The 26,876-nt window shown below is 44.1% G+C and overlaps 1 protein-coding gene across 3 annotated transcripts in view; it reads right to left on the bottom strand.

Moving 5' to 3' along the window:
* The window catches only part of dmxl2 (Dmx-like 2), a gene marked incomplete at its 5' end in the record, with an annotated part of 60,294 nt that extends 57,462 nt beyond the window's left edge, over positions 1–2,832 (bottom strand). For all 3 annotated transcript variants that reach the window (XM_079997085.1, XM_079997086.1, XM_079997087.1), the window contains one exon: positions 2,746–2,832. In XM_079997085.1, the coding sequence (XP_079853211.1) occupies positions 2,746–2,832 (87 nt within the window). The remainder of the gene's footprint in view (positions 1–2,745) is intronic.
* Positions 2,833–26,876: the final 24,044 nt, after the last annotated feature.

The raw sequence follows: 26,876 nt of genomic DNA, 5'->3' as shown, positions 1-26,876 counted from the left end.
AGTTTGTCTCTGACAAAGGGCCACGCGTTTTGTTGATCTGATTAGCTGAAGGCGTTGTCTGTCAAGGCAAGGATTCAAAACAAATGCTCACTGCGAAAGGCCAGTCTCTCCTCTGATAGGGACTGTAAAGACCTCGACAGAAAGACTGGTGGAAGCAGGCCAGTCCTCACAGGAAGAAGGTTGTATAAAGCGAAGCACAGAACCTGACACTGTAGAGATAAAACAATACAGCACCCGGATGAGAGGAAATGGGGATGGACTCAAGACCACATTTGGCCGCCATTAGCCAAGCAGCACCGTCTTCTCAGTCCTCAGGCTGTCTGCAGTGATGTCGCTGAATGTAGCTCCAGAATTTACCCAAAGCCTATTTTAGGTGTTCGCAAATGTAGTATTGGGCATATTTATGCAGAGTATAAACCATTACCACAACTGCGGTTATAACTGATATATTATGAAACTATTTTCAACTTGAAATTATGTCTTAAAGGGCCTCTAATCTAAGGAGAGGCGAATCACATGTTTTCCCCACTTTCAATGTCAGCATCAAATGAAGCATTTATGGTACTTGATGGCAACTTTTTCCCACAAAATCACTTTGAAATCCTTTTAGTTCCTTTGCAATAGGATAGTGCCGCTGAATGAAAGTAATTTTATAAAAAAACATGATCATTGGTATTTTGCCTTACAGTAACCCTAATGTGAAGAAAATACTAAATCCTGTTGTGTAACGTTGACTTATTGGGCTGAGATGGATAACAACTGATTCCCTCGCAGGCTTTAGAATTCAGATGGATATCCTGGCCTTATCACAAGTAGTCCAGAGGAGGGTGAATTCAACTAATCTATTTGAAACAGCAATGCCTCGCCAACTGACAGAGCCACTAAATGTCTGTAGCACGGAGTTGTCTGCCAAGTACCCTATTCCCACCTACCCACTTCCGCACACCACCTTAGAACCACTACACATCTACTTATAGTCCTCCCATATCCCTCTGAACTAGAGGGACTGTCCACTGAAGACACAAATAGAAACAAATAGGAAACCATCAAATAGGATATGCAAAGCTCATGGTGCTAAATGCATTACAACACCGTAACTTGGTTACAAATGATTGATTGATTGATAATGATACACTTAAGACACTCAAGGCATCGGCACTAGAGCTAATGCCGATGCCTTGGTCAGAGGCATGGGCAGGAGTCTGAACCTATCACGCACATCTTCATGGTGGGGGGAAACGCCCGCATGGGGAGAACACGGGAACTCCAGGCGGAAAGGTGGAACCTAGAACCATGCCACACATAAGCACAGCCCACAGCAGTCAGTCCATTACAAAGATTTCACTGGGTTTAGACACGACTGATTGATTGATGAAAATGACAACCGTTTAATAAGTGACAGCTCCTGTACTTCCCTTTTAAAATCCATCATACAATTACAACGCAGTAATTCAAGGCAAGAAAACAAACGCATGCTACATGCAACATATTCCAATGTGCATGCGCAACCCAGGGGAAACATCCCATATTCTATGCAAAGACAGCGTCAGCTTCTGCAGAACCCCACTGCCAGCCTCTCCAGCGCATGTCTCCATATAAGGCTCTCTACGTCACGGCTGCACAGCTGATGCTCGGTTGACAGTCCGTTGCCGATCCGTGAACGTTGGTAATTTACAGGGGAAAAAAGGTTTATTTTCTCCATATATGTGCATCTATGTTTTTTTCATTCAAGTCTGACATTTGAAATTTAATTTGGCGTAAAGTTGAGACGCCATCCCGGCCAGACGGTCGCGATCTAGCACCAATAGGTACGGACTGCGCATAGGGATTCCCTTGCAGTAAATACTACGGGATCCAGCTAAAGGTCATCCGCCCTGGAACAACGTTCATTTTTGGGACAAAAGAGACTCCGTAGACGACAGCCCTGATCGCCCATGTAGCGCGGTGTCTGGAAAAGCAGCTGTCGAGGCGGTTGGTCAATGGGCCTGTGATCATTCGTTCATCGTCGGGGGGTAGGGGGAAACTAGACCCCAGACCTGCCTCCGTGAACGGCTGGCTAACGAGCCACCGCGCTAGAGCCGTTGAAACGGGAGCATGCTAACATGCTAGCAGGCTACAGCGGACACACACAGCTTGAGCGACGCGAGGCTCCATCGCGATTCGTTCGTCGCGAACGGAGCTTTTCCAAACCGGGTCGCGGCTTCATGAGTCACTCCGGCAAAAGAGTGAACGCGCGACTGACAAACTCAAAATAAAACCCGAGGAAGGTGAACGAAGCACAACTGACATAAATCAGGATGAATGTCGGTGATTAACGCTGTGACTTTCATTTCCAGTCCACTAAAGTGAATCGTTTGTCTTTTTTTGACGAAAGGCAGTTATTGGCTCGGCTCCCTTCGCTTTTCATCTGCCGAAATCAACACTCGAGTGAATTCGGATGAACTGCGTGTTGACTGGGATCCGCCGTCTGCATCATCCTGCCTCGCCGAGTCATGTTGACCCAACTCAACGGCTCCTGCGAGACTTCCGTCCACAGCCCAAGAGCCGAACGAGGCTCCACGGACCAACCGACTCAAAGTCGAACGGCTCTTTTTTTTTTTTTTTTTTTTTTACCGAGTCACTCGTCAGGAACCGAATCTGAAAACAGAGTCTAACCTTTCACCACTAACCCTGCCAGCGAAAACAAATAACAGCAAATAATAATAATAATAATAATAATAATAATAATAATAAATACGCGCTCACCGTGAACGGGACGTCGTGGACGCTCCCCACCGAGTAGCAGCAGTCCCCCGGGTTCACGGCTCCGGTCAGCACCTGGTGCAAATGCATTTTCCTCCCCCCTCCCTCCCACCTCCTCTTTTATCTTCAACACTATAGATGGATTTTAAATTATTTACAACCAGTCCAACCCTGTCGGTGTCTCCGCGGAGCAGCTACTGAGGATCCCATCGGTGGCCGGCGTCCCTCGCCTCTTGCCGAGCGACGGAGACGGCGGGAGGTTTAATAACCGTACGTTTCGTTCAGGTCCGCCCCCGTCATCTACTTCAACGGCCGGAGAGCGCACGGCCAGTCACCCCCCTCCCGTCGCCGGGGATTATTCCGTGGAGCGGCGGCGGGATCTCCGCAGCGAGGCTGACATGCGCGTTCGCGCTCCTCTCCCCCGGCACGACTGCGCTGGCCCTAGAAATGCGAATTCCGGCGTTGTCCGAAAATCTCGATTCCCCCGGTCGGCGGCGCGACGTGAAGCCTCCCCGGCGTCTCACGTCCGTCGCCGGCCGTCTGGTGGCCCGTCTGGGCGCTGGTCGGGAGCGTCCTCGTCCGGCTCGCGGGGCCGTTTCCCGAAGCGGCGGCGCGGCGGCGTCTCTTCTAGCTGGCGCTTTTCTACGCTCTGACGAGGTGTTCGTCGATCCCACGGGGGGGAGACGAGGAGTCCGGGACGACGCGCTCTGCGCCGCACGGTCTCCGACGGGATCAAACCGTGGGGGTCCGGCGGGGTGTGAAGATGGAGTTGGCAGCGTCTTCGCAGTGCGTTCGACTTCTTTCTTATGTCTCTTGTTGTGTTTCTTTGTAAGGCGCATGGTGCGGCCCCGGCGTGAAATGCGCTTTAGAAATAAAGTGTGACTTGACCTGACTTATCGCACGTCAAGCCCTACCCACGAGATGGGTTTTGAGATCACAACCATCACTGAAATGATTATATTAAGAAATTCAGAGCAATATTATTATTATTATTATTATTATTGCTGCTGTTGTTGTTGTTAGAATAGTAGTAATAATGATAATAGTCGTAGTAGTAATAGTGTTGTTATTATTATGGTGGTGTTGTTTAACAGCGGTGTCTTTTCTTTGGATTAGGCAGCACTGTTTGTGGTGCTTTCATGTAAACGAATTCAAATTCACAAATACAACGGTGTAACGACTGTATCGAAAAACATCTGCGCTCCAGCGGCCATGACAATAAAACGTAATGCGTTGGAGTTCATTTGTACTGTTCTGTCGGCCTTAGAGCGATGACTTTCAACCCTTTTTCAGATCAAGGGCCCCCCGCTTTCAGACGCTCTCAGGCCACACATCCCATTCTATAAGGTTTGGATTCTGGGACCCCAATCGAGGAAGATCTTTATTGTTAGATGTGATGTTTTTTTCAGACTTCTATACCTGTCTATACTCTAGTTAGATAAAAGTGAATCCATGATCACAACAGTCATCCCTGTACATTCTCGGATGGTGACAACCGCTGGTAAATGAGACAACAGTCAACTGTTATTATCTTTGCTGAGAACCCCCTCGGACCTCCTGAAGGACCCTGGCCCCCCACGTCGAGAACCCCCTGCCTCGTACAGTCAACATAGCCTAAGGACCCAGGGAGTGAGTCAGCTAGAGCTGTACGAGGCCGTATCGCAGACCTTTCACGCCTTATCTCCTTTTACATATGACGTACGTCCTCCCGTACCTGCTCCTTATCTGTGTTCTAATGAGATTTCATGGAAGCAGCTTAAGGATTTTTTGTTTTTATGGCTCATCTTTACCCCCTCTTGTTTAACCACCAGAGGACACAGCTAAGGGCCATTGTAGTAGTAGTAGTAGCAGTAGTAGCGCTACAACTGCACACATTGTGGCGGTGGCCTAGCTTGTAAAGTCACCCGGCCATCACTGGGCGGTGTCTGTCAGCCAACATAATACACTGTGCGACAGACTACAAAATGGCATGGCCGTAGCCCGGGGAAAAGGTGACACGCATCCATTAACAGTGTCGTCAACAAAGGCATGTGAACTCATCTTGCAGTCAGTGTGATACCCTTTGTTCAGTCCACTTGGGCGCTTGGTGATGAAAGTGCATATATTTTTTTTAAGTTAACAGCTGTTCTGTAAAGTATGTCAAATTGTACACCAAGAAGAGAGACTAAATGCGTGTGTGTGTGTGTGTGTGTGTGTGTGTGCCTGCAAGCCATTACAGATGAAAGTTGTGGGGAAAAAAAATCCCTTTAAATGGCCTTGCCATTTTTTTTACACACCATAGAATTCACTCCAGATTAATAACAGTTGGAGAGGTTCTTTTTTTATTATTATATATTACCAGAGGATCAGCCAGTTGCTGTTGTGTTCAGGTGGTCAGCCACGCTGTTGTCAGGGCCGGCTGCGTGCCTGCAAGTGGCTGGTGATACTTTATACTGAGGCTGCTCTGCCACAGACGTTTCCGCCGGCTAAGGTCTCCGCCCCGGGGAAGGCGTTCTCTAATTGGAACAAAATAAAATCGAGCCCGCGCCCCCAGTCGACCTCTTCATCAGCAGCGGACGTTAAAGCCGGACGGATTAAAGGGGATTCCTCGCAGGAGCGTTCCGCGTGTCACTGTCATAACGGATCATCCTCGAGATGATCGAAGAGATGGCGGCGTAACGCGTCACTTTAGATGATGAAGATGCGCCACGGGATCGTCCGTACGGCGAGCGAGGGAAGGCGCCGTGTGTAACAGGGGAGGGAAAGGACGTATTTATTGCCATAGCACTCCTGCGCGAAGACGCTTTGTGCACATCCGGTGTGTGCACGTGTGGAGGCAGAGGTAGTGGAGTGCGCAGCGGCTGTGGGCGGCAGCAGGGCCGCGGCCGCCGTGGCTCTTCCGCTGTGTTTATTGTCTCCGCAGCACCATTGAGGGAACACAGCTCTGATCTACAGGGAGCAGAATTAAATGCATTATAGATTTTCTCATTTCATAGATGGCTGCCGGCTGGGTGGGGGACGGGGGTACGGGGGGCGGGGTGTTCCGGCCTGGGCCTGAAGTGGAAGTCGTTCTGTTCCAGAGGACATAACTGTAATTGAGCGTTCCTCCATCGCATCTGATGTATTTCCGGTGCACCTGGGGCTGCACTTGTTTAGCAAAGGACGCCCAATCCTCTCTGAGAGGAAGTCTAGGTGTATCGCGTCGCTTCATGTGAAAAGATGAAGGTGAAGATCCACATTGCTGCTCTGACGTCGTGAGTGTGCGAGTTTTCCTTTGGTTGGATGTATGAATTGGGAATCGGGGACAAGGTTAAGAAGCAGGCCACCATCTCTGAGCATCCATCCAACCAACCATCCATCCATCCATCCATCCAACCACCCATCTATCCATCCGCCCATCCACATTGCTGCTCTGACGTCATGAGTGTGCGAGTTTTCCTTTGGTTGGATGTATGAATTGGGAATCGGGGACAAGGTTTAGAAGCAGGCCACAATCTCTGAGCATCCATCCAACCAACCATCCATCAGTCCATCTATAATCCATCCATCCATCAATCATCCATCCATCCATTATCTATCCATCATAGATCATCCAGTCATCCATACATCCACCCACCCATCCACCCATCCATCCATCATCCATCCATCCATCCATCCATCCATCCATCCATCCATCATCCATCCATCCATCCATTGTTTGTGAAGTTTGTTTGTGAAAATGCATATGATAATAATATTATATGTTTAATATTATAAGACTGAAAAAAAATCTACAAAATAAGAATGTGGTAGAATACAAGCTTAAGAAACATGAAATGGAAACAGAAAAGAGGGTAAAAGGGTGTGTGTGTGTGTGTGTGTGTGTGTGTGTGTGTGAATGTGAATGTGAGGTGTGCCCCTTTGTCTTTGTATATTAAACCAGGCTAGAAGTAGCCAAAAATACGTATTGTGTATTTTCACAGTTTCAAATTTCACCTTAAAAGCACTTGAAACACCCAATACTTAGTGTACTTTGCTACACCAATTTCATCTGGATTTCATGTGAAAACTTTGGATTTTGATTGCAGGAACATATGTATCGTAACTTTCCATATGTACCGCTCAATATGTAATCCAATTTATTATCTTAATAAATGTCCAATTTACAATTTTCTGATCAGTAAAAGCAAAGTGTTATTTCATGAAATATATGCTCCAACGCAAGATAGCAAGATTTCACGATGATCAGGCGATAATCTCTTTCTTCCCTGACGTGACGTAATGGCTCGCAATCTATCGCCCTCGTAAACGAGGTTTATTTTACCTCCTCACCCGACACCGTAACTCAGAGGGATTACAACCATTCGCTCCTGTGTGTACGGCCTCCGTCTTCTCTCCCCTTCCACTGTGGGATTTCTGCACATGTCCAACCCCCGCCCCCACCGCCCCCGCCCCACCGCCCCCCCCTCCCCGCCGCCAGCACTTTGCTCGTGGGCCGTTACGTCCCTCCTCTGCTTTCCATCTTCCCGTCCCTCCAACGCCCCGCATCGCTCCCCATCACACGCACTCCAATTCCACGCAGGCTCTGAGAGATTTCTGCGTCCGGCGAGATGCCAGAGATTGATGGCGGCTATTGCAGAGTGTAGCGAGGTCTCGAAAACGCTCTCTCTCTCTCTCTCTCTCTCTCTCTCTCTCTCTCTCTCTCTCTCTCTCTCTCTCTCTCTCTCTCTCTCTCCCAAGTTCCAATGTTGTCCTCTCCCTGAAAAAAACCAAAACAGGTTGATCAAAGACTGATCAGTCTCTTGCGCCCGCCTTTGTTTCAGGGATGATGGACCGCCACTGCAGACGCTCCTGCGTTACTTCCCCAGCATCTTAAACCTGCTTCAGGCCATCATGCTGTTTTCAAATGTGCCTGAGTGTTTAACCATCTACCTGCCTACTTGCCCAGCTGCCTACCTGCCTACCAACTGTACTTACCTACCTACTGTACCTACCTACTGCACCTCCCTAGCGACTTTACCTAATGACTGTACCTACCTACCTACCTACTGTACCTACCTACCTACCTACCTTCATACTCTACCTACCTACCAACTATACCTACCTACCAACCTACTGCACCTACATAGTGTACCTACCTACCTACTGTACCTATCTGATTACCTACTTTACCTAACTACCTAATGTACCTCCCTACCTACTCGACCTACCCACCTACTTACCTACCTGCTGTACTTACATACCTACTATACCTACCTACTGTACCTACCTGCCTAATGTACCTACCGACTGTATCTATCTGCTTACTTATTGTACCTACCAACCAACTGTACCTACCTACCTACACTACCTACCTACCTACTGTACCTTTCAACTTACCTACTGTACCTACCTATGTACCAACCTACTGTACCTGCCTACCTACCTATGTACCTACCTACTGTACCTGCCTACCTACCTACCTACCTACCTACCTATGTACCTACCTACTGTACCTGCCTACCTACCTACCTACCTATCTACTGTACCTACCTGTCTACCTACTGTACCTACCGACCAACCTACCTACCTACTGTACTGACCTACCTTCCTACCTACTGTACCTACCTACCTACTGTACCTGCCAACTTAGCTCCTGTACCTACCTACCTACGTACCTACCTACCTACGTACCAACCTTCTGTACCTACCTTCCTACCTACCTACTGTACCTGCCAACTTAGCTCCTGTACCTACCTACGTACCTACCTACCTACCTACATACCAACCTTCTGTACCTACCTACCTACCTACCTACCTACCTACCGTACCTGCCTACCTAGCTACCCACCTACCTACCTACCTGCCTATCTACTGTACCTACCTACCTACCTACCTACCTACTGTACCGACCTACCTTCCTACCTACTGCACCTACCTACCTACTTGATGTACCTACCTACCTACCTACTGTACCTGCCTACCTACCTACCCACCTACTGTACCTTCCTAACTACTGTACCTGCCTACCTACCTAAAGTACTTACCTACCTATCTACTGTACCTACATACCTACTATCCAGGCCGACGCCTGAGTTCCGTTCCTAGGACCGAGACGTGAAGCGAATTGGTCGATAAGCGAGGACCCGCGTATTTCACGCATCTACCTACTGTACCTACCTACCTATCTACCTACTGTACCTACGTACCAACCTACCAACCTACCTACCTACCTACCTACTGTACCTACCAACCTACCCACCTACATACTGTGCCTGCCTACTGTAAATTCCTAACTACATATGTACCTACCTACCCCCTTTACCTAATTATCTACCAAGTTTACCTGTCTACGGTACCTATCTACCTATGTACCTACCTCCCTACTGTGCCTGTCTACCTTTCTTCCTATGTACCTACCTACTGTACCTGCCTACCTAGAGTACCTACCCACTGTACGTACCTGCCTACCTATTGTACCTACCTACCTAGCTACCTAGCTACCTACCTACCAACTGTACCTACCTACCTACCTACTGTACCCACCTACCTACCTACTTCACCTACCGACCTACTGTACCTGCCTACCAATGTACATACCTACCTACTGTAGGTAGGTATGTACTGTATATACCTACGTACCAACCTACTGTACCTACCTATCTTCTGTACCTACACACCTTCCTACTGTACCGGTCTACCTACCTACTGTACCTAACTACAGAGCTACCTACCTACCGACATACCTACCTATCGACCTACTATACATGCCTACCTACCTACCTACCTACGTAGCAATTTACTGTACCTACCTACCTAGTATACCTACCAACTTATGTACTGTACCTACCTACTACACCTATGTGCCTACATACCTACTGTACCTGCCTACCTACCAACTTTACCTGTCTACCTACTGTACTTGCCTACTGACCCACGTAACTACCTACATACCTACTCTACCCGCCGACCTACTGTACCTGCCTACCTGTCTACCTACCTAGTGTACATACCAATTGACCTACCTTCCTACCTACCTACCTGCCAACCTAATGTACCTACCTGCCTACTGTACCTACTTACCTCCATACCTAATTACTGTACCTTCCTACCTACTGTACCTACCTACCTACTGTACATACCTACTGTACCTACCTACCGACTTTACCTACCTACCTAATATACCTACCGACCTCTGTACCTGCCTACCTACCTACTGTACCTACCTACCTAACTACGTATCTACCTACCTACCTATCTAACTACCTACTATACACGCTTACCTACGTACCTACATAGCAATCTAGTCCGCCTACAGTACCTACTCTACCTGCCTACCGACCTACTTTGCCTGTCTACCTACTGTACTTGCCTTCTGACCTACATAACTACCTACATATCTTCTCTCCCCACCGACCTACTGTACCTGCCTACTTGTCTACCTACCTACTGTACATACCAATTGACCTACCTTCCTACCTACCTGCCTACCTAATGTATATACCTATCTACTGTACCTACCTACCTATATACCTACTCACACCAAGTGTATTTGCTTACCTACCTACTGTACCTAACTACTGTACCTACATACTGTATGTACCTACCTACCCACCTACCTACCTACCTACATACCAACCTACTGTTTCTGTCTACCTACTGTACCTACTTACCTACTAAGTGTACCTGCTTACCTACCTACCTACCTACCTACCTACCTACCTACCTACCTATCTACCTACCTACTGTACCTGCCTACCTACCTACTGTATCTACCTACCTACCTACCTACCTACCTACCTACCTACCTACCTACCTACCTACCTGCTTACCTACCTGCTGTACCTACCTACCCACCTACCTACCTTCCTACCTACCTACCTACCTATCTATCCACCTACCTACCTACCTACCTACTGTACCTACCTGCCTTCCTGCTTCCTGTACATACCTTCCTACCTACCTATGTACCCACCTACTGTACCTACCTACCTACTGTATCTACTTATCTACCAAGTGTACCTGCGCACGTACCTACTGTACCTACCTACCCGTCTACCTATGTACCCACTTGCCTATTGTACCTGCCTACCTATCTACGTAACTACCCACTGTACATGCCTACCTACTGTACCTGCATACTGTACCTACCTGTCTACCTACTGTACCTACATACTGTATCTACCTGCCTACCTACTGTACCTACCTGCCTACCTACTGTACCTACCTACTGTACCTGTCTACCTACCTACCTACTGTACTCATTTACCTACTTTACCTACCTGCCGGCTGTACCTGCCAACCTATGTACTGTACCTATCAACTCTACCTACATAACTAGCTTCCTACTGTAGTTGCCTACCTACCTACTGTACCTGCATACCTATCTACAGTACCTATGTAACTACCTACTCTACCTACCTGCCTACTGTATCTGCCTTCCTACCTACTGTACATACCAATTTACCTACCTAGCTACCTACCTACTGTACCTACCCACTGTACCTACTTACCTACCAAGTATACCTGCTTACCTACCTGTTGTACCTACGGACCGTACCTGCCTACCTACCCACCTATGTACCAACATACTGTATCTCCCTACCTACCAACTGTACCTGCTAGTCTGTCTATCTATCGTGTTTGCGTGTGTGAGGTGAGTGTGTGTGTGTGCTTCCTTCCTCTTGTGCTGTAACAGGATTACCTGTTTTTTTATCTCCACATTATGAGGTTTATTTGTGTTGCTCCTTCACATTCACATTCTAGGCGCCAGCTAATCCCCAAATGGTGTGTGTGTGTGTGTGTGTGTGTGTGTGTGTGTGTGTGTGTGTGTGTGTGTGTGCGTGTGTGCGTGTGTTTGTGCTATTGTCTTGATGTGCTTTTGTAGTATTTTGTACGTTGTACATTATATGTACATTCGGAGATTTCTGTGCAAATTTCTGTGCCAAGCAGCCTATTAGAGAGAGAGAGAGAGAGAGAGAGAGAGTTTTACTGCCTCAGCTCTGTGTGAGTTGAGCACCAGATGGTGGAAGTGAGCTGATTCCTGATTGGCTCCTGTGAGAGGAGATCAAGAGCTTGACATACATAAGCACACACACACACACACACACACACACACACACACACACACACACACACACACACACACACACACACACACACACACACACACACACACACACACACTTGCACATACCGTACATACACACGTAAAAAAAAAAACACTCACTTGCAGAAACAAACACATATGCATGTCTAGACACAAGCATGCTTACAAACACACACATATACCCCTGGATGTGGAGACAAGCACACAAACAGCCACAGCTCACACATGCACACTTAGATAAACCAATATGTACACACACATACACACACACACACACACACACACACACACAGACACACACATACACACACACACAGACTCTACAAAATAATCATATAATCATATAATCCCATCTGTGTTTCAACAGGTCTGTGTGTCTGTGTGTCTGATAGTAAAGTGTGTGAGAAACTGCTGACAGTGTGAGAGAATGTGAGGCTACGTTTTGAGATACGGCTGCATGATTTTGCTTTCCAAACTAGATATTATAGATTATTATTATTATTATTCCAAGCTCACTTTTGGATTTAGTCTACTCTGTCCACTTATTTGTCATTTTTTTGGACAGTAGGTATAATTTAAATTGTATTTCCATCACGTTATGGAATATTCGGATTCCACATTATACCAAATTATACTGTTCCACCATCTATCCTTTAACAGTCGTTATTGCTTGATGTTATTAAGTGAGGTAGTGTATAGAAATGATATCATATACTAATATTATCAAAATAATATCAATATACTGTATATATCATTAAATGATAATACCATTTTATTTATTTCATGCTATTTTATTTAGTATTATTATTATATTATATATATATATATATATATCGTATCAATCATAATAAATCACAATCATAATGTAAATATATAGATATAGGTAGATCAAGTTTAACCTCGAAAATCAAACTTTTATAACATCTATGATTTTCAAATCTCCGTACAGATCAGAGAATGTGAGATTCATACCAGTAGATCTGAGTGCCTATTCATCAGGTTTGTGCCACTCTGTTAGATGTCCCCGCGGTTCCTGTGGTACATACCTGGGATTTTCCTGCCCATTGTGTTGCTTTGTGAGGTCTCTGGGAGACTGGCCTCTAAATTGGCATCTCCTTTCAGGCAGGCCTACATTCCTTCATCTAATCTCTCCTCACTGGACCTCTTTTCATATTCAGTACATGTCGAAACAGGGTCAAAGATACAACTATGACTCAGTTCTTGACTTTCCCACTTAAAGTAAGAAATGAGTAAACTGTTAAGAGACTTTACGGCTGACAGCCGTACAATCAACACAAGAAATTAGAAATATAGGGTTGGGTTCCATGTTTTTTTTTTTTCCAGTGTAGAGAAAGAAATACAAAGACGCTCGGATCTGGTGAAATAAGAAATTCAGTATGACGGCATTGACCGATGACGTAGTGGAGTTTCGATTTGTAATTAAAATGTAATGGAACAGAATGTCCAGGAGAGGGCAGTGTGACTCCTATGATCTCATGCAAGTCAGGAACGTGCAACAGGACAGAACTGAAATTTAAAAAAAAATAAAATAAAAAAAATGTATTCATATCTCAATACACATTTTATGAGTGCTGTATTGTACGTACTGCAGCTATGATACAAACAAGCATTTGTCGAAAGTTAAACGTATATTTCTGCACATGAAAGCAGTTTTTTGCAGATCGAAGTACATTTACTGGATGGACCTAGGTGGATGGACTGGAATGCAACAGCACATCTATGCAGGCCCTATTTTCTTAATCCCCCCCCCCCCCCCCAACCTTTAGGACACCCCCCAAATCAAACTTGATTAAATCTCAAATCAAGTCTTTTAAAAGTCTTTTAAAAAGTTGGCTGTCCTTTTTGATATTATTGGTTCTCTTTTCATGGGAGAGAGATCAAGGTTTGTAGGGCATAAAATGCATTGCATGAATTATAACATAGTCGTGAATTTTGTTACATTTGATCTTTGAACTAACACTAATAAATACCATAATAAATATAGCAAAATATTAGCTTGATAGGTTGGCAATACAGAAGGCAATATGCAATAAACAAAATAAAGTATAAAACATTTGAAATAGTTGAAAAAAGATAACAATAATATGACAATAAAAATTATCCTACAAATTGATGATAAAAAAGAAAGTTTCACCTCGAAAGGAACAATGAACAAGAAAAATATACAATAAATCTGAAAATTAAAACCAAAAATACACCTGAAATAAACACAATTTTTACATTCATTGTGTCACATGCGGATAGAAGTATCTGCATGTGACAAAATGAATGTAAAAATTCTCACAAAATTAACATATAAAATGTTTAAGTACAATTTATATCTGCGTGTGTTGTGAATGTATGTGTATGTGTGTATATGTATGTGTGTGTGCGTGTTTGTGTGTGTGTGTGTGTATGTGTGCATGTATGTGCATGTGTGTGTGTGTGCGTGTGTGTGTGTGCATGTGTGCGTGCGTGCGTGCGTGTGTGTGTGTGTGTGTGTGTGTGTGTGTGTGCGTGGGCAGATGGGCGAGCCACATGGCTGCTCAGACCCAGAGAGCTGGAGGAAATGACTGTACCAGCCGCTGGGCAGTCCTCCCCACCCCCGAAGCAGGAGGAGGAGGAGACCTGACTGGGTCTCGGGTTGGACCGTCTGGTAGGCGACCCGGGACCAAGTACGGACTCTCCATCATGCCTGATGATACCTACAGGTAGAGACCCGGGCCCGGGGCCGAGCCCAGGACCTTCTTTTTGGCTGGGAGCAGCATGCTACCATGACTCCTGAAGGGCACAGAGGAATCCGGACATCTGGTGAGAGGGCAAATCTTGGCACTTTGACATAAAAACACAGCGGGTTAACCTCAGAGCATCGCACGGCTCTGTGGAATGCTCGATTCTGATTGGTCGATCAGCTGCGATCAGCGCCTAGCTATTTCTGAACAATGACCGTTGCCACGGGCAACCATTTATCCGCCTGATTCACATCCCTTGTTGCACGCCGCCTACAGTACGTGTTAATTCTCACACTAGCTACTGGCGACATCTAGTGGCGCTACAGAGGAACTACAACGGAAGACTTGCAGACATCATTCAAGATTCAAGATTCAAGATGCAAGAGGTTATTTGTCACATACATATACGGTCATACATATATGCAGTGAAATGTCATGCGGATATGTCCGATTTCACATTAACGGTGTAAACGGTTGAGTCATATGTCGTGCAAAGTTCTACTGCCGGAGCAAATAGCCTGCTACGTTGTTGTTCCGATTGTCGCGGTAGCTTGTCCCCCGGGAATAGGAAGTAAACAAAATCGGGTTTCCGTTCGCTCCCTGGCACGGAAACGGGTCTTGGAATGGTGTGATTGTGTAAACCAAGGGAGTCGATGGCGTGAGGAGGACTGTAGCCCGGCGCTCGCAGCCTCGGGGCCCTCCAGCCCAAACATCCTTTTGAAGCCGCGCACATGAATGGAACAGAAGAGAACAGAGCCGAGTACAATAGAAGAGAATAGAAGCCTGACTGTACATTTCAGATCAATGCAGATCAATGTACCGCATTGTCCCGGGGGGGCGGGGGGGGTTAAAAAAAAAAAATCACTTTTCAAAGAAACCACTTTGGATTACGAAATGGCGACCTTCCCTTCTTCCCTCTTTTTTTTTTTTTTTTTTAACAGAGATGAGATCAGAGGAATGGGGGAGTGAGAAAGAGAAAATGGCAATTGGGTTTTTGAAAAGGTCTTGTTTTAAAGGAAGGCTTTTCAAATGGCTCTGTCTGTGCGTATCTCATTCACCCCGGGCTGATCATTAATCTCAGCTATCAGTATTGATAAAATACCTTCCGAAGAAAGAGGTGGCTGAAGGATCATTCTCTCAGGACCACACACTGATAGGCTTGTCAGTGTGTGTGTGTGAGTTTGCGTGCGTGTGTGTGTGTGTGTGTGTGTGTGTGTGTGAATGTTAAGGCCTTGAATTTGATGAGTAAATCTTCGAGGAAGCTCCTATAGAATTCTTATCTGCATGCGCCGAGAAGACGAGACGGCCGGGAAGAGAGAAGAAAAGAGCAAATAAATGGAATGGTTCCAACGGGCCCAGATGAATACTAAACCACACCTGATTAAAACACCAAACCCACAAAGCCCCCCCACCCCAAAAAAAAGAAATCTATTGATTAGCTGTGACTGTGGAATTTAGAAGGAATGTATGTTGCTCAAGAAGGTACATACATACAGAGTACTCGTGTTTCTCAGCGTTTATATATATATACATAATATATACATAAAATAAATGGAGCATGGAGTGTTTATATATATATAAATATAAATAAATAAATAAATAAACAAATAAATAAATATATATATATATATATATATATATATATACAATCAGCCACAACATTAAAACCACTGACAGGTGAAGTGAATAACATTGCTCATCTCGTTCCAATAGCACCTGTCAAGGGGTGAGATATATTAGGCAGCAAGTGAACAGTCAGTTCTTGAAGTTGACGTGTTGGAAGCAGGAAAAATTGGCAAGCGTAAGAATCTGAGCAACTTTCAAAAGGTCAAAGCATCAGATTCAGGGTCAGAGCATCTCCAAAACGACAGGTGTGGTGGGGTGTTCCTGGTATGCATGGTTTAGTACCGACCAAAAGTGGTCGAAGGAAGGACAACGGGTGGAACAATGACAGGGTCATGGGCGCTGATGGGCTCATTGATGCGCATGGGGAGCGAAGTTTAGACCGTCTGGTCCAATCCCACAGAAGAGCTGCTGTAGCACAAATTGCTGAAAATGTTAATGCTGCTATGATAGAAAGGTGTCAGAACACACAGTGCAACACAGCTTGCTGTGTATGGGATTGTGTAGCTGCAGACCGGTCAGAGTGCCCACGCTGACCCCTGTCTACCGCCGAATGCGCCTACAATGGACACGTGAGCGTCAGAACTGGACCATGGAGCAATGGAAGAAGGTTGCCTGGTCTGATGAATCACGTTTTCTTCTACATCATGTGGATGGCCGGGGTTAGGGTCCGATCTGATCGAGCATCTGTGGGATGTGCTGGAACAACAAGCCCGATCCATGGGGGCCCCACCTCAAAACTTCCAGGACTTAAAGGATCTGCTGCTAACGTCTTGGTGCCGGATACCACAGGACACCTTCAGAGGTCTTGTGGAGTCCATGCCTCCACGGGTCAGAGCTGTTTTGGCGAAAATCTGTCTAGCTTGCTTGTTGGAGTCAATTGGCCTCCCAGTGAGTGACACTCAAAGTGTTTAAAAAAAGATCTCATTGCTCTCATTTGATTCAAATGTCATGTTTGAAGGCTAATCTTTGATAGGTTTTGTTAGTGCCTTCCATAGACACCTATGACTTGTGTTTCAATTTCAATATGCAGATTTTAGGGATAGTTAAAAATAACATTGTGTGATCTGTAAATGGAGATTGTGAGAGGGCTCCTATAGAAGCGCTCGTGTGCGTTCGCGTGTCTCGTATGCAGTTACAACCTGTAACCTTGAGGGGGCAGCAGAGACCAGGCTAGAATGAAGCGCTCCTGAGCTCTTCAATTAGGAGTTGGGGATAAAATTGACATTTCTGCCTCTCAGATTGAGAATGAAAACCAAACAAATGAGTTTCCAGCCTCAAACTCTGACTCTTGTCTGACCTACAAACATTTGAAATGTATTTTCCGTAAGATAGCATAAGATTGTACTTTATCGTCCATTTCCACTTTGCTTTTGCGACTGGGGCCGGGACGGCATAAATCTATACACGCAGCACATAAAAGCAACGCTCCGAACAAAAATTGCTCCATTTATCCATACTTAAAAAGCACCACCACACAAAAGAGAACAAAAAGAAAAACGAAAAGAAAAAACAATTTACCTCTCCTCAACTGCCCCCGAAGCCACACACGCACACACACACACACACACGCACGCACACACACACACACACACACACACACACAAATCATTGCACTATTCTTTTTTTGGGCAGGGAGTGTAACCACACTCCAACACGACATACAGTTATTGTGTGTATATTTCTGGATGACTTCTGGGTCTTCTCCGATGAAGAAGCCAAAAATGTCTTTAATAACGACCGTTTGTAATGTTTTGATTTAATTAACAATTGAAATGCCTTCTCTTTTAGAAGAGATGTTAATCCTTCTCATTTCTAATTTCTTTGTTTATAGATTGTCTTTGCGTGGACAAGAAAACTAACCCAAGGGGATTTATATATTGTGAATGATGGTTTTGAGTATTACACACACACACACACACGCGCGCACACACACACGCAATGAACACACACACGCACACACACACACACACACACAAAACACAAAACAAATGCCAAAATAAGGCCAAGTTAATATGGCATCGTCAAGGCAAACCAAATATTGAAAGAGAGAGAGAGAGAGAGAGAGAGAGAGAGAGCAGACAAGCAGTGAGAGAAAGATGGCAGCCCATAAAGCTTTGTTTTACACCGCGCCTCAGAGCAGTGGTTCTCCAGTGCGTCAAAATATCACTCATCTCCTCTAAACGGCTACTGTCAAACAACAGGGTGGCCGTGTGTGCGTGTGTGTGTGTGTGTGTGTGTGTGTTCCTCTGTGAGCATCCGGACGGGTGTGTTTACAACAACAAACACACGTAGTGAGGACCGTCCTTTGTGTCTCCGATCACATCGCCATGAAAATTCAATTCCATTCAATCCCCCACAGCTCGTTCTAGGCCGTAATGGCCGCCGCTTCGCCTCCGCCTAATGCCGAGCATCTTCTCGGCCTCCCCGGTCCCCAGATGCGGGTTAGTCACACCTGGTCTACGAGAATGAGCAATGAGTAAAGGGGGAAACCGCAACGCAGGGGGTGAAGGGGCTCGGGGGGTGGGGAGACGCGGCGGCCATTACAGGGCTAAAGCACCAACCCGGCGTGCCTGATGAGGGGGAACCACGGAGCCTTTGCCCAGGGACACTCCATTATATTCCCCTGCTTCGTCTTTCTGTCTTGTGCCTCGCAAACACACACACACACACGCGCGCACACACACACACACACACACAGTCTACGTCAGTGGTATTTAAACTTCAAAGTACAAATTTAAAATGTGTCATATGCAAACGAAGGTGGTTTATAGTAAACCACGTGGAGTAATCACAGTCACGGCTTTTTTTTTTTGCCTATTCACACAGTATAACTCGTATTTCTAATAAAAAAATATATATAAAAACAAATAATGAGAATCAATTAAAATATGAACAAATTGTATTATTTTCAATGAATTCGTGAAAAAAACACCTCCCCATCTCAAACAATAATCCTAGTGCACCTTTCCCGGATGTTTATTTTCAATTAAAAAAAAATCAATTTTCCTATTATTGAACATATTTCATGAAATGTATTTAGTCAAATTAGTGCTTAATAGATATATACTTTATTATATTTTATTTGATTTTTTTCATTTTCCATTTCCATTCCCCGCATCCCCTTGCAATTCCGGCGCGGTCCACTAGGGAGCGCACCCCAGCGATACCTCCGGATAGTCCAGGGGCTACACCTGCCCACCCGATTACAGGCCCACGTGGCCGAGCCGTCTTCTGGATCGCTGTCACCTTGACAACCGTCACCACCGGCAACATCCCTCCCTTCACCTCCGGGCGAGGCTCCGTCCTGGGTCCCTCCTCTCTCGCTCTTCCCCTCCTTTCTCACAAACACCGATCTGCACAACAGAGAGAGAGAGCGAGAGAGAGAAAGAGAGAGAGAGAGAGAGAAACACCCCGAGCCCGTCAACAGTTATTATGGGTCGAGTCGTACAAGAAGAGAAGCAGGATCTTATAGATGGAGGGACTTCTCAGAACCAGATACAGGGAGAGAGAGCGAGGGAGAGAGAGAGAGAGAGAGAGAGAGAGAGAGAGAGAGAGAGAGAGAGAGAGAGCCTCCTGGTGGCGTCGCGTTGTTGGCGCCACGCTCGCAGAACGTTGCGCGTAAAGGGCCCGAAATAAGAAAGGAAAAAAAAAAAATCAATTCCGGCTTCTGAGAAAAACCTTTCGGCAACAAAGGGAGGATCGCTTTTCATATCCGTGGATATTGATCATGACTAATGTTTGTTTGCAAACAGTCGAAAAAAAAAAAAAAAGCAAAAAGCAAAGGGAAAGGAACGGAAAGCCGCAGTTGCTTAATTCGGCTGTTTACTCGTTACAGTGACAATATCATTTTTCAGCGCGAGGCCTCAGATGTGATTCCCGCAATTTGTTTAAATGAGGAACGGGCCGTGGAAAATACGCCCGGCCTATTCCGAACACGTTCCCTCGCAGCCGGAATGACCTGGCAGGGTGGAGAGCGTCGCTGCCGCCGCCCCGGCGCGTTGGGCTCCTTCCCTGGTAATTAGCATACTAATGGGTTAATAAAAGTCTTCCCACCGCCACTGCGTCTTTGCAGCTGAAATATGATAAAACCCCCTTTAATGAGGATGTAGCTCTCTTATTGCCTTTTATTGGACTCATTACTCATTGAAAAAGTTTTATTAAAAAACTTTGCGGGAAAATGACTATTCTTTTTGTGTGGGGGCATAGAGGTAAAGGCATGGAATCCTGGGGTCTTTATTTTTATTATTATTATTATTATTAGTAGTAGTAGTATTAGTATTATTATTATTTTATTGCGTAGACCTGGAATTTATCCTCTGCATTTAACCCCTTATAACTATTAGGAACAGTGACACCTTCAAATAATAATAATAACAATAACAATAATAATAATAATAATAATAATAATAATAATAATAATAATAATAATAATAACAATAATTATAATAATAATAATAATAAAATTATTATTATTAATAATAATAATAATAACAAATATTGACAACAATAACAACAATAACAACAATAAATAATAATAATAATAATAATAATAATAACAATAACAATAAAAAATATTGACAATAATACTTATTATTATTATTATTATTAATAACAACAACAATAATAATAATAATAATAATAATAATAATAATAATAATAATAATAATAATAATAATAATAATTATTATTATAACAACTATCCAACCGCTATCATCTTACCCCCAAATCAGCTTCCCGTTTCCTATCATCCTCTCATGAGGTGATTTTTGTTAATGTTGCTCAACCTCCTTTCTGCACCGTTTCTTTTACTGGCTCCCTTCTTTCTCGCCTGTCCGGGGCTTAAGCCGAGAGGGGTGAATGTGATAAAAGACCAGAGAACGGTATTTCACTCAAATGGAGCAGATAGCGGAAAAAAACCAACAGCTCTGCCGTTCCCATCGAGTTCGATGTTTCATTTCAAGGTGACGGCATCTTTTCATTGTTTCTCGTCTCGCCGCTTGTACATTCACCAAATGCATTAGAATGGATTAGAATGCAGCTCGGGGACGAAGCCCACCAGCTCAGATAAATCCTGAAAACGCCGTTCATCGCACGTCCCTAATGAGGTGACACGCTTGATAGGACGCTGGGAGCCTTGTGATCCTAACCGCGTTGGGCGTTGCACAAATGACTTTTCATGGGGATCAATCAGGCGTTGGCGTGGGGCAGAAAGCGACGCATCCGGACCAGGAAGTGACAGGTGGGTGGGAGGACGAAAGAGTGTTTTCAGCAAATTGCTAATCTCGAGGCTTATTGATTTGATTTCGAAACCTCTGTTTGGGCGCCGTGTGTTCTTGGTGCGGTTGGCGATACGGAGATGTGTCGCTCTGCTGTGGCGTCCACGGGCCCTGGGGAGGCGGGAGCGCGCGGAAGGGCACGGAAGGACATGGGCGTTGGACAGAATTACAATTGATTCAATCAGAAATAGAGGGGGACGTTTCGGGATGTTTTGACTTCCTCTAATGGGAAGCGCTTTAAGATGTGTGTCCAAAAACGTCCTAATCTCACACGATGTCAGTGTTCGCCAGGAGTTATGGGATGCATGTGAAAGGACAAAGGAAATGCGCAATGCTTTAGAAATATTGTGGGGTGCGGTTCCCCGTTTCGGGGGCCCATAAGATAGAACCTTGCACCGCTCTGCATAATTATTTTTTATTTCGACGAGCCAGAGAAAATTCATGATGCAATATTCGACCGTGGCTTCGCAATAAAACCCATTGGAGGATGCCAGTCTCTCTCTCTCTCTCTCTCTCTCTCTCTCTCTCTCTCTCGCTCTGTTTCTCATGCCCACACAAATGTAAATAATTCCCTGTCATGTGTATAGCGCACCTGTGTAGGGGGGAAGGATTGCTTTGGGTAACTCCCAACGCCCCTAACACCCACGCCCCCCACGCCCCCACCCCAGCTTGCCTCCCCTGCTTCTCCGTGGATGAAATAATAACTGGGTTTGGAGCGGCGCGCGGCCATTGATCCCAACCGTGATCAGGGGCCGCAGCCCAGCGAGAAACCATGACATGACGGACATGTTCTCAAGGTTCCACATGAAAGAAAGCACAGGAATTTACATTGTAAAGTGAATGACTAGCAGCCTCCTTATGAGGAAAGCAGGGATAGTCTGTTTTAACCATGACAGGTTAACTCCTGAGCTGTGGGTGTGTGTGTGTGTGTGTGTGTGTGTGTGTGTGTTTGAGAGAGAGAGCGCGAGTGCATGAGTGGAAAAGGTTGAAAATCGGGAGTGAGACTGCACTACCTGTGGATGCGGATAAGCTTGTGTTATGTGTGCGTATTAAAAATGTAATCCATTTCTCATGGTATTTCTTGAACATGTATAATTTAGCTGATATACACGTTCGTGTATTTTTTAATTTGTCTAATGTGTTAGTACATTTGGAATTATAGTGTTTAAATATTGCTAAATGTTTCTTAAAAAATTTCAGCTTCTTTTTTTTAATTTTTTTTATTTTTTTTTAAATAAAATTACCATATGGATTTCCTATTTAAGTCCCAGCTTCATCCAGAGCCAGTCCCGACGCTTGGCTGATGAACTGTACAAAACAGATTCCCAGCAGGAGAAATGGAACAGGGTTGAGCAATGTTTTACTCGCTTTACTAATATGGAGGGAGATTTTGCTGTCTCATTTTAGATTTTCATAATTAATATACCACGGATCTTAGACAGTCATTATCGTGGGCAATATGGAAGAATATCACAATTGTTTCAATTGTATGGTTTTCTTTGTAATATTTTTTATTCTTCCTTGGGAGCCAAAGCCCTGATCCACTGAAAAAGACAAGTGTGGGCAAAGAAGAATGGTCATTTGTTCCATTTATTCCCAGTTGAACATCCAGGGTCCTGGGGCTGCTGGAGGAAACAAAGAGACTTTGGACCTTGGTTTAGCTCAGCTCAACTGCTTTTGTCTGGACATTGTGCAGCTTTTTCCCTCCTGGGACTCATACTCTGCACACACAGGGTTGAATTCACAAAAGAATTGCACGGCTTTTGCGAATGTTAAACCGGCGCAAATAACACAAAAACAAACGTGTAATTCACAAAGCACGGTGAAATGCACCGCTAACTGCGCTGCCATGCAAATAACGTCTCGGTGTGCCGGTGCTATTTGCGCGTATTTAAATTTGATATTATTCATACATCTCTATGCAAAGGATCCTCATTGCAAAAAACGTCAAATTCACAAACATGTTGACAAAACCAGTTCCATGATTCCTATGAAACTCAAAAGATATCGAAAAAACAACTTAACGTTATCAGGAAAAGTGATAAAGTGGTCAGAATTGGCATTGAACCACAGTCTCTGACCAACACTGCTGCCTGAGGTCCATGGACAGCTCTGCTCAAACCCTGTTGATTTTTATTTTTTTGGACAACGAATGAAAGAAAAAAAAAGAATGAAAAATAAGATAATTATATACGGAAGAGTATTAGGGCCTCGCAAAACAAACCAACATAAAAAGATACACCTGTGTTTAGAGAATAAACTCAGAATTCTGATGCCAATGGAGCAATCAGAGCGGAGCGCGCCGCTGTCTGCGTGCCGCTCCAGTCCCTCCCTCCCCATTACGCATTCGGGCTTTCCCTGTTCCCTGTTTCCCCCCCAAAAACAGCATGTTTTTTTATTTTAGATGTATTTATTTTCCTACATTTCCTTATTTACAAACAAACAAACAAAAGTCCTGTGCGTCCACAGAGCCATTGATACCCATTTTTCTCTTTCTCTCTGCCATTGCCTGCCTGTGTTCTTGAGGCAATGCCACCATTTATACTTTGCCACATGGATCATTGCGATCGGACGCAATTCAAGGGCAAATTGAGCTGAGCAGCAATACTTTATGGGCGTGTTTGGCGCAGATAGCGAGCGGGCGCAATTCATGCGCAATTCATGGTGCTTTTAGCGGCTGCAATCCATTTCTTTGTGAATTTGCCCCACACTTTGCTACTCTGCTCGCACGTTGCACTATAAATGGTGATGTATAACCAACTGTTGCGCCGCTCCCTGCACTGATGATTACCATTATTAAAGAATATTGCCTTCAGGAACTCTTCAAATTGTGAAAACACTGCTAGCTATGTTCCATGCGACCACAGTGGAATTGTATTTAACATCTGGAAAGGTGTTACACTTTACCAGTGATAAGAGAGTAAGGATAGGTGGAAAATGCAAATATCACTGAGGAATGGTAAATTGGGTACTATTTGGAATATCCACAAGACCCTTTTAATCCAGTGGTCACATTTAATTCTATGAAATACAAAAACAACCTGTAGATTATCTACTCTGGTAGACTAAAGCAGCTGTATTTATGATAGACTGGTGTAAATTATAAAGGAAATAAAATACATAAAAAAATAAAACTGCAGATTTGTGACACGTTCTGACCAGTCATCCATGCAGGTAATGCCGTTGTACTGTAACAGTGTGAACATAACCGCTGTATGTTAAAAGCGACATAAATCAATAACCAACGGGCAAAATGACTAGGAATATGCATGGTGGTCATCTGAGCTGCATTAAACATCCAACTGTTCCAGAGTGAATCGTTTTCTACTGTTCATGGGATTGGATGTTGGAGATAATACGATTAATTTCAATATCTGATTATTTGCACATTGCATTCATTCCTCCTCCAACTACTTTAATGGGGACCTATTTATGCTCCTTTGTTACACAAGATAATTTGGGCCTCTGAGTTCCCCAAAACAGGTCTTTGAAGTTGTTGTTAAAAATACCACACCGATTATGTATTCTAGTCTTCCTAACATGCCTCGATAACCCTCTTGTTCCAAAACGGGTTGTTTTTTTGTGGGAGGCGCGACCCTCCCGGGGCCCCGAGCCGACGGGGTTTGAGCACAAGGGTTCAGGGTTCAGGGTTTCGTTGTATTTACTCTGTAACCTTCACTGCTTTAACGTCATCAGTCCACCAAAACCTGATGAGGTTGAAAATTATAGCAATCTAGTTGCTGAATCTTCACTCATATTAGATCAAGGTCTAACAACACGGCCTCATTCTTAAGTCTTAAGTCAAGTTTGTGGGACAAGGACGCCGCACCGCGATGCACCGGGACTCTTAATGCTTTGCAGGGATTTTTTGTTTCATGTAAATGTCGGGAAAAAAAAAGAATAATAAAAATTACATCTACAATTAAAACACAATATTTTTATTGGTTTTGTTTGGAGAAACGCACAGCAGATCGGATGGAGCAGATGACCATAAAAAGAAATCCGTGACGAGCTGACGTCAACCCGTGCAGAGAGTAGAAAACACCTTTGAAAACCGAGCGTTCACAGCGGTCGGAAGGGTTTTGCTCCCAGGGATTACTTTGTCATTAGTTTACCTCTTTATTTAACCCTTTGGCCACGTCGAATATGAACATCCAACATTGTAACATTATATACAGTATATAATATGACAGAAAATAAGGAAACGCATAATAGGTCCAATTTAATGAAGCCATAATGAGCCCAACAGTTAAGCCGTGCAGCCCTCTCTCTGAAAACTGACAAATTCAATGCCGGTGCTGTTTTTATCTTAATGCTTTTAAGTTTGTTCGACAAGGTTCCTTAACAAAGTCATTGTGTAAAAAAGGAGCGCAGACATTCGTTAATACAATGCTTGTTAACTTTAAGGGTGAACAGCAGTTTGACTTTCCAGCATTTCTGCATGCATCCTAATAAACAGCCCAGAGGCTTAGTCTTATTCTAATGCTATTTCCATTTCTACTTTATTAATGAGATTGCTGGATTAAGAAAAAAAAGTAATTTTTATTTAGATTAATATTTCGATTTTATTTGGAGACATATGTCACAGTGAGGATTGATGCATTACATACAATTAGCATTAAAAAGCTTAACAGTCAGAAAAAAAAACCAAGAAAAAAAAAAAGTAAATAGCCAAATATATGAACATATACATAATATACAAAGTGTGATTCTATTTCCAGGATAAATAAATGGTAAAGGAACATGAGTTATAAATTGGTAGAATATAAAAAAGGTATAAATTATAGGTTTACTGTTTAGGGTATAAATTTGTATGGTATTATAGGTACATAGGGTATAAATTGATATAGTAAAAGTAGGTATTATAGGTATATAGGGGATAAATTGGTATTAAATAAATAGGTATTATAAGTACATAGCTTTTAAATTAGTATTAATATAAACAGGTATTATAGGTATATAGGTTATACATTAGTATGATATGGATAGGTATTATAGGTACATAGGGTATAAATTGGTATAATATAAATAGGTATTATAGCTACAAAGGGTGCAAATTGGTATCATATAAATAGGCACTATAGGTATATAGGGTATAAATTGGTATGATATCAATAGGTATTATAATTACATACCAGTTAAATCGGTATAATATAAATAGGTATTTTGGTATATAGGTATACATTGGTATGATATAAATAGGAGTGGGAATGTTGGAATAAGCCCAGGAGCAGATAGACATGTGTCTTGACGGGGCTCCTCTCTCCTGAGTGAGTGTGGGGATGGGGGTTTTACCTGTTGCTCGTTAGACAGACCAATGAGCAACAGGGATGCAGCCACGCTGATCCCGGGCCCCCAATTACCTCGACCCAGGCCAGGTGTGGCTGCTCAAACCACACCATCCCCACACCACAGGATCATAAGTATATAGGGTATGAATTGGTATAATATGCA

Source organism: Zeus faber (assembly GCF_960531495.2).
Source record: "Zeus faber genome assembly, chromosome: 3".
In the NCBI taxonomy this organism is placed as follows: domain Eukaryota; kingdom Metazoa; phylum Chordata; class Actinopteri; order Zeiformes; family Zeidae; genus Zeus; species Zeus faber.
The sequence above is the reverse complement of the archived record's forward strand: the minus strand, read 5'-3'. Positions and strand labels throughout refer to the sequence as shown.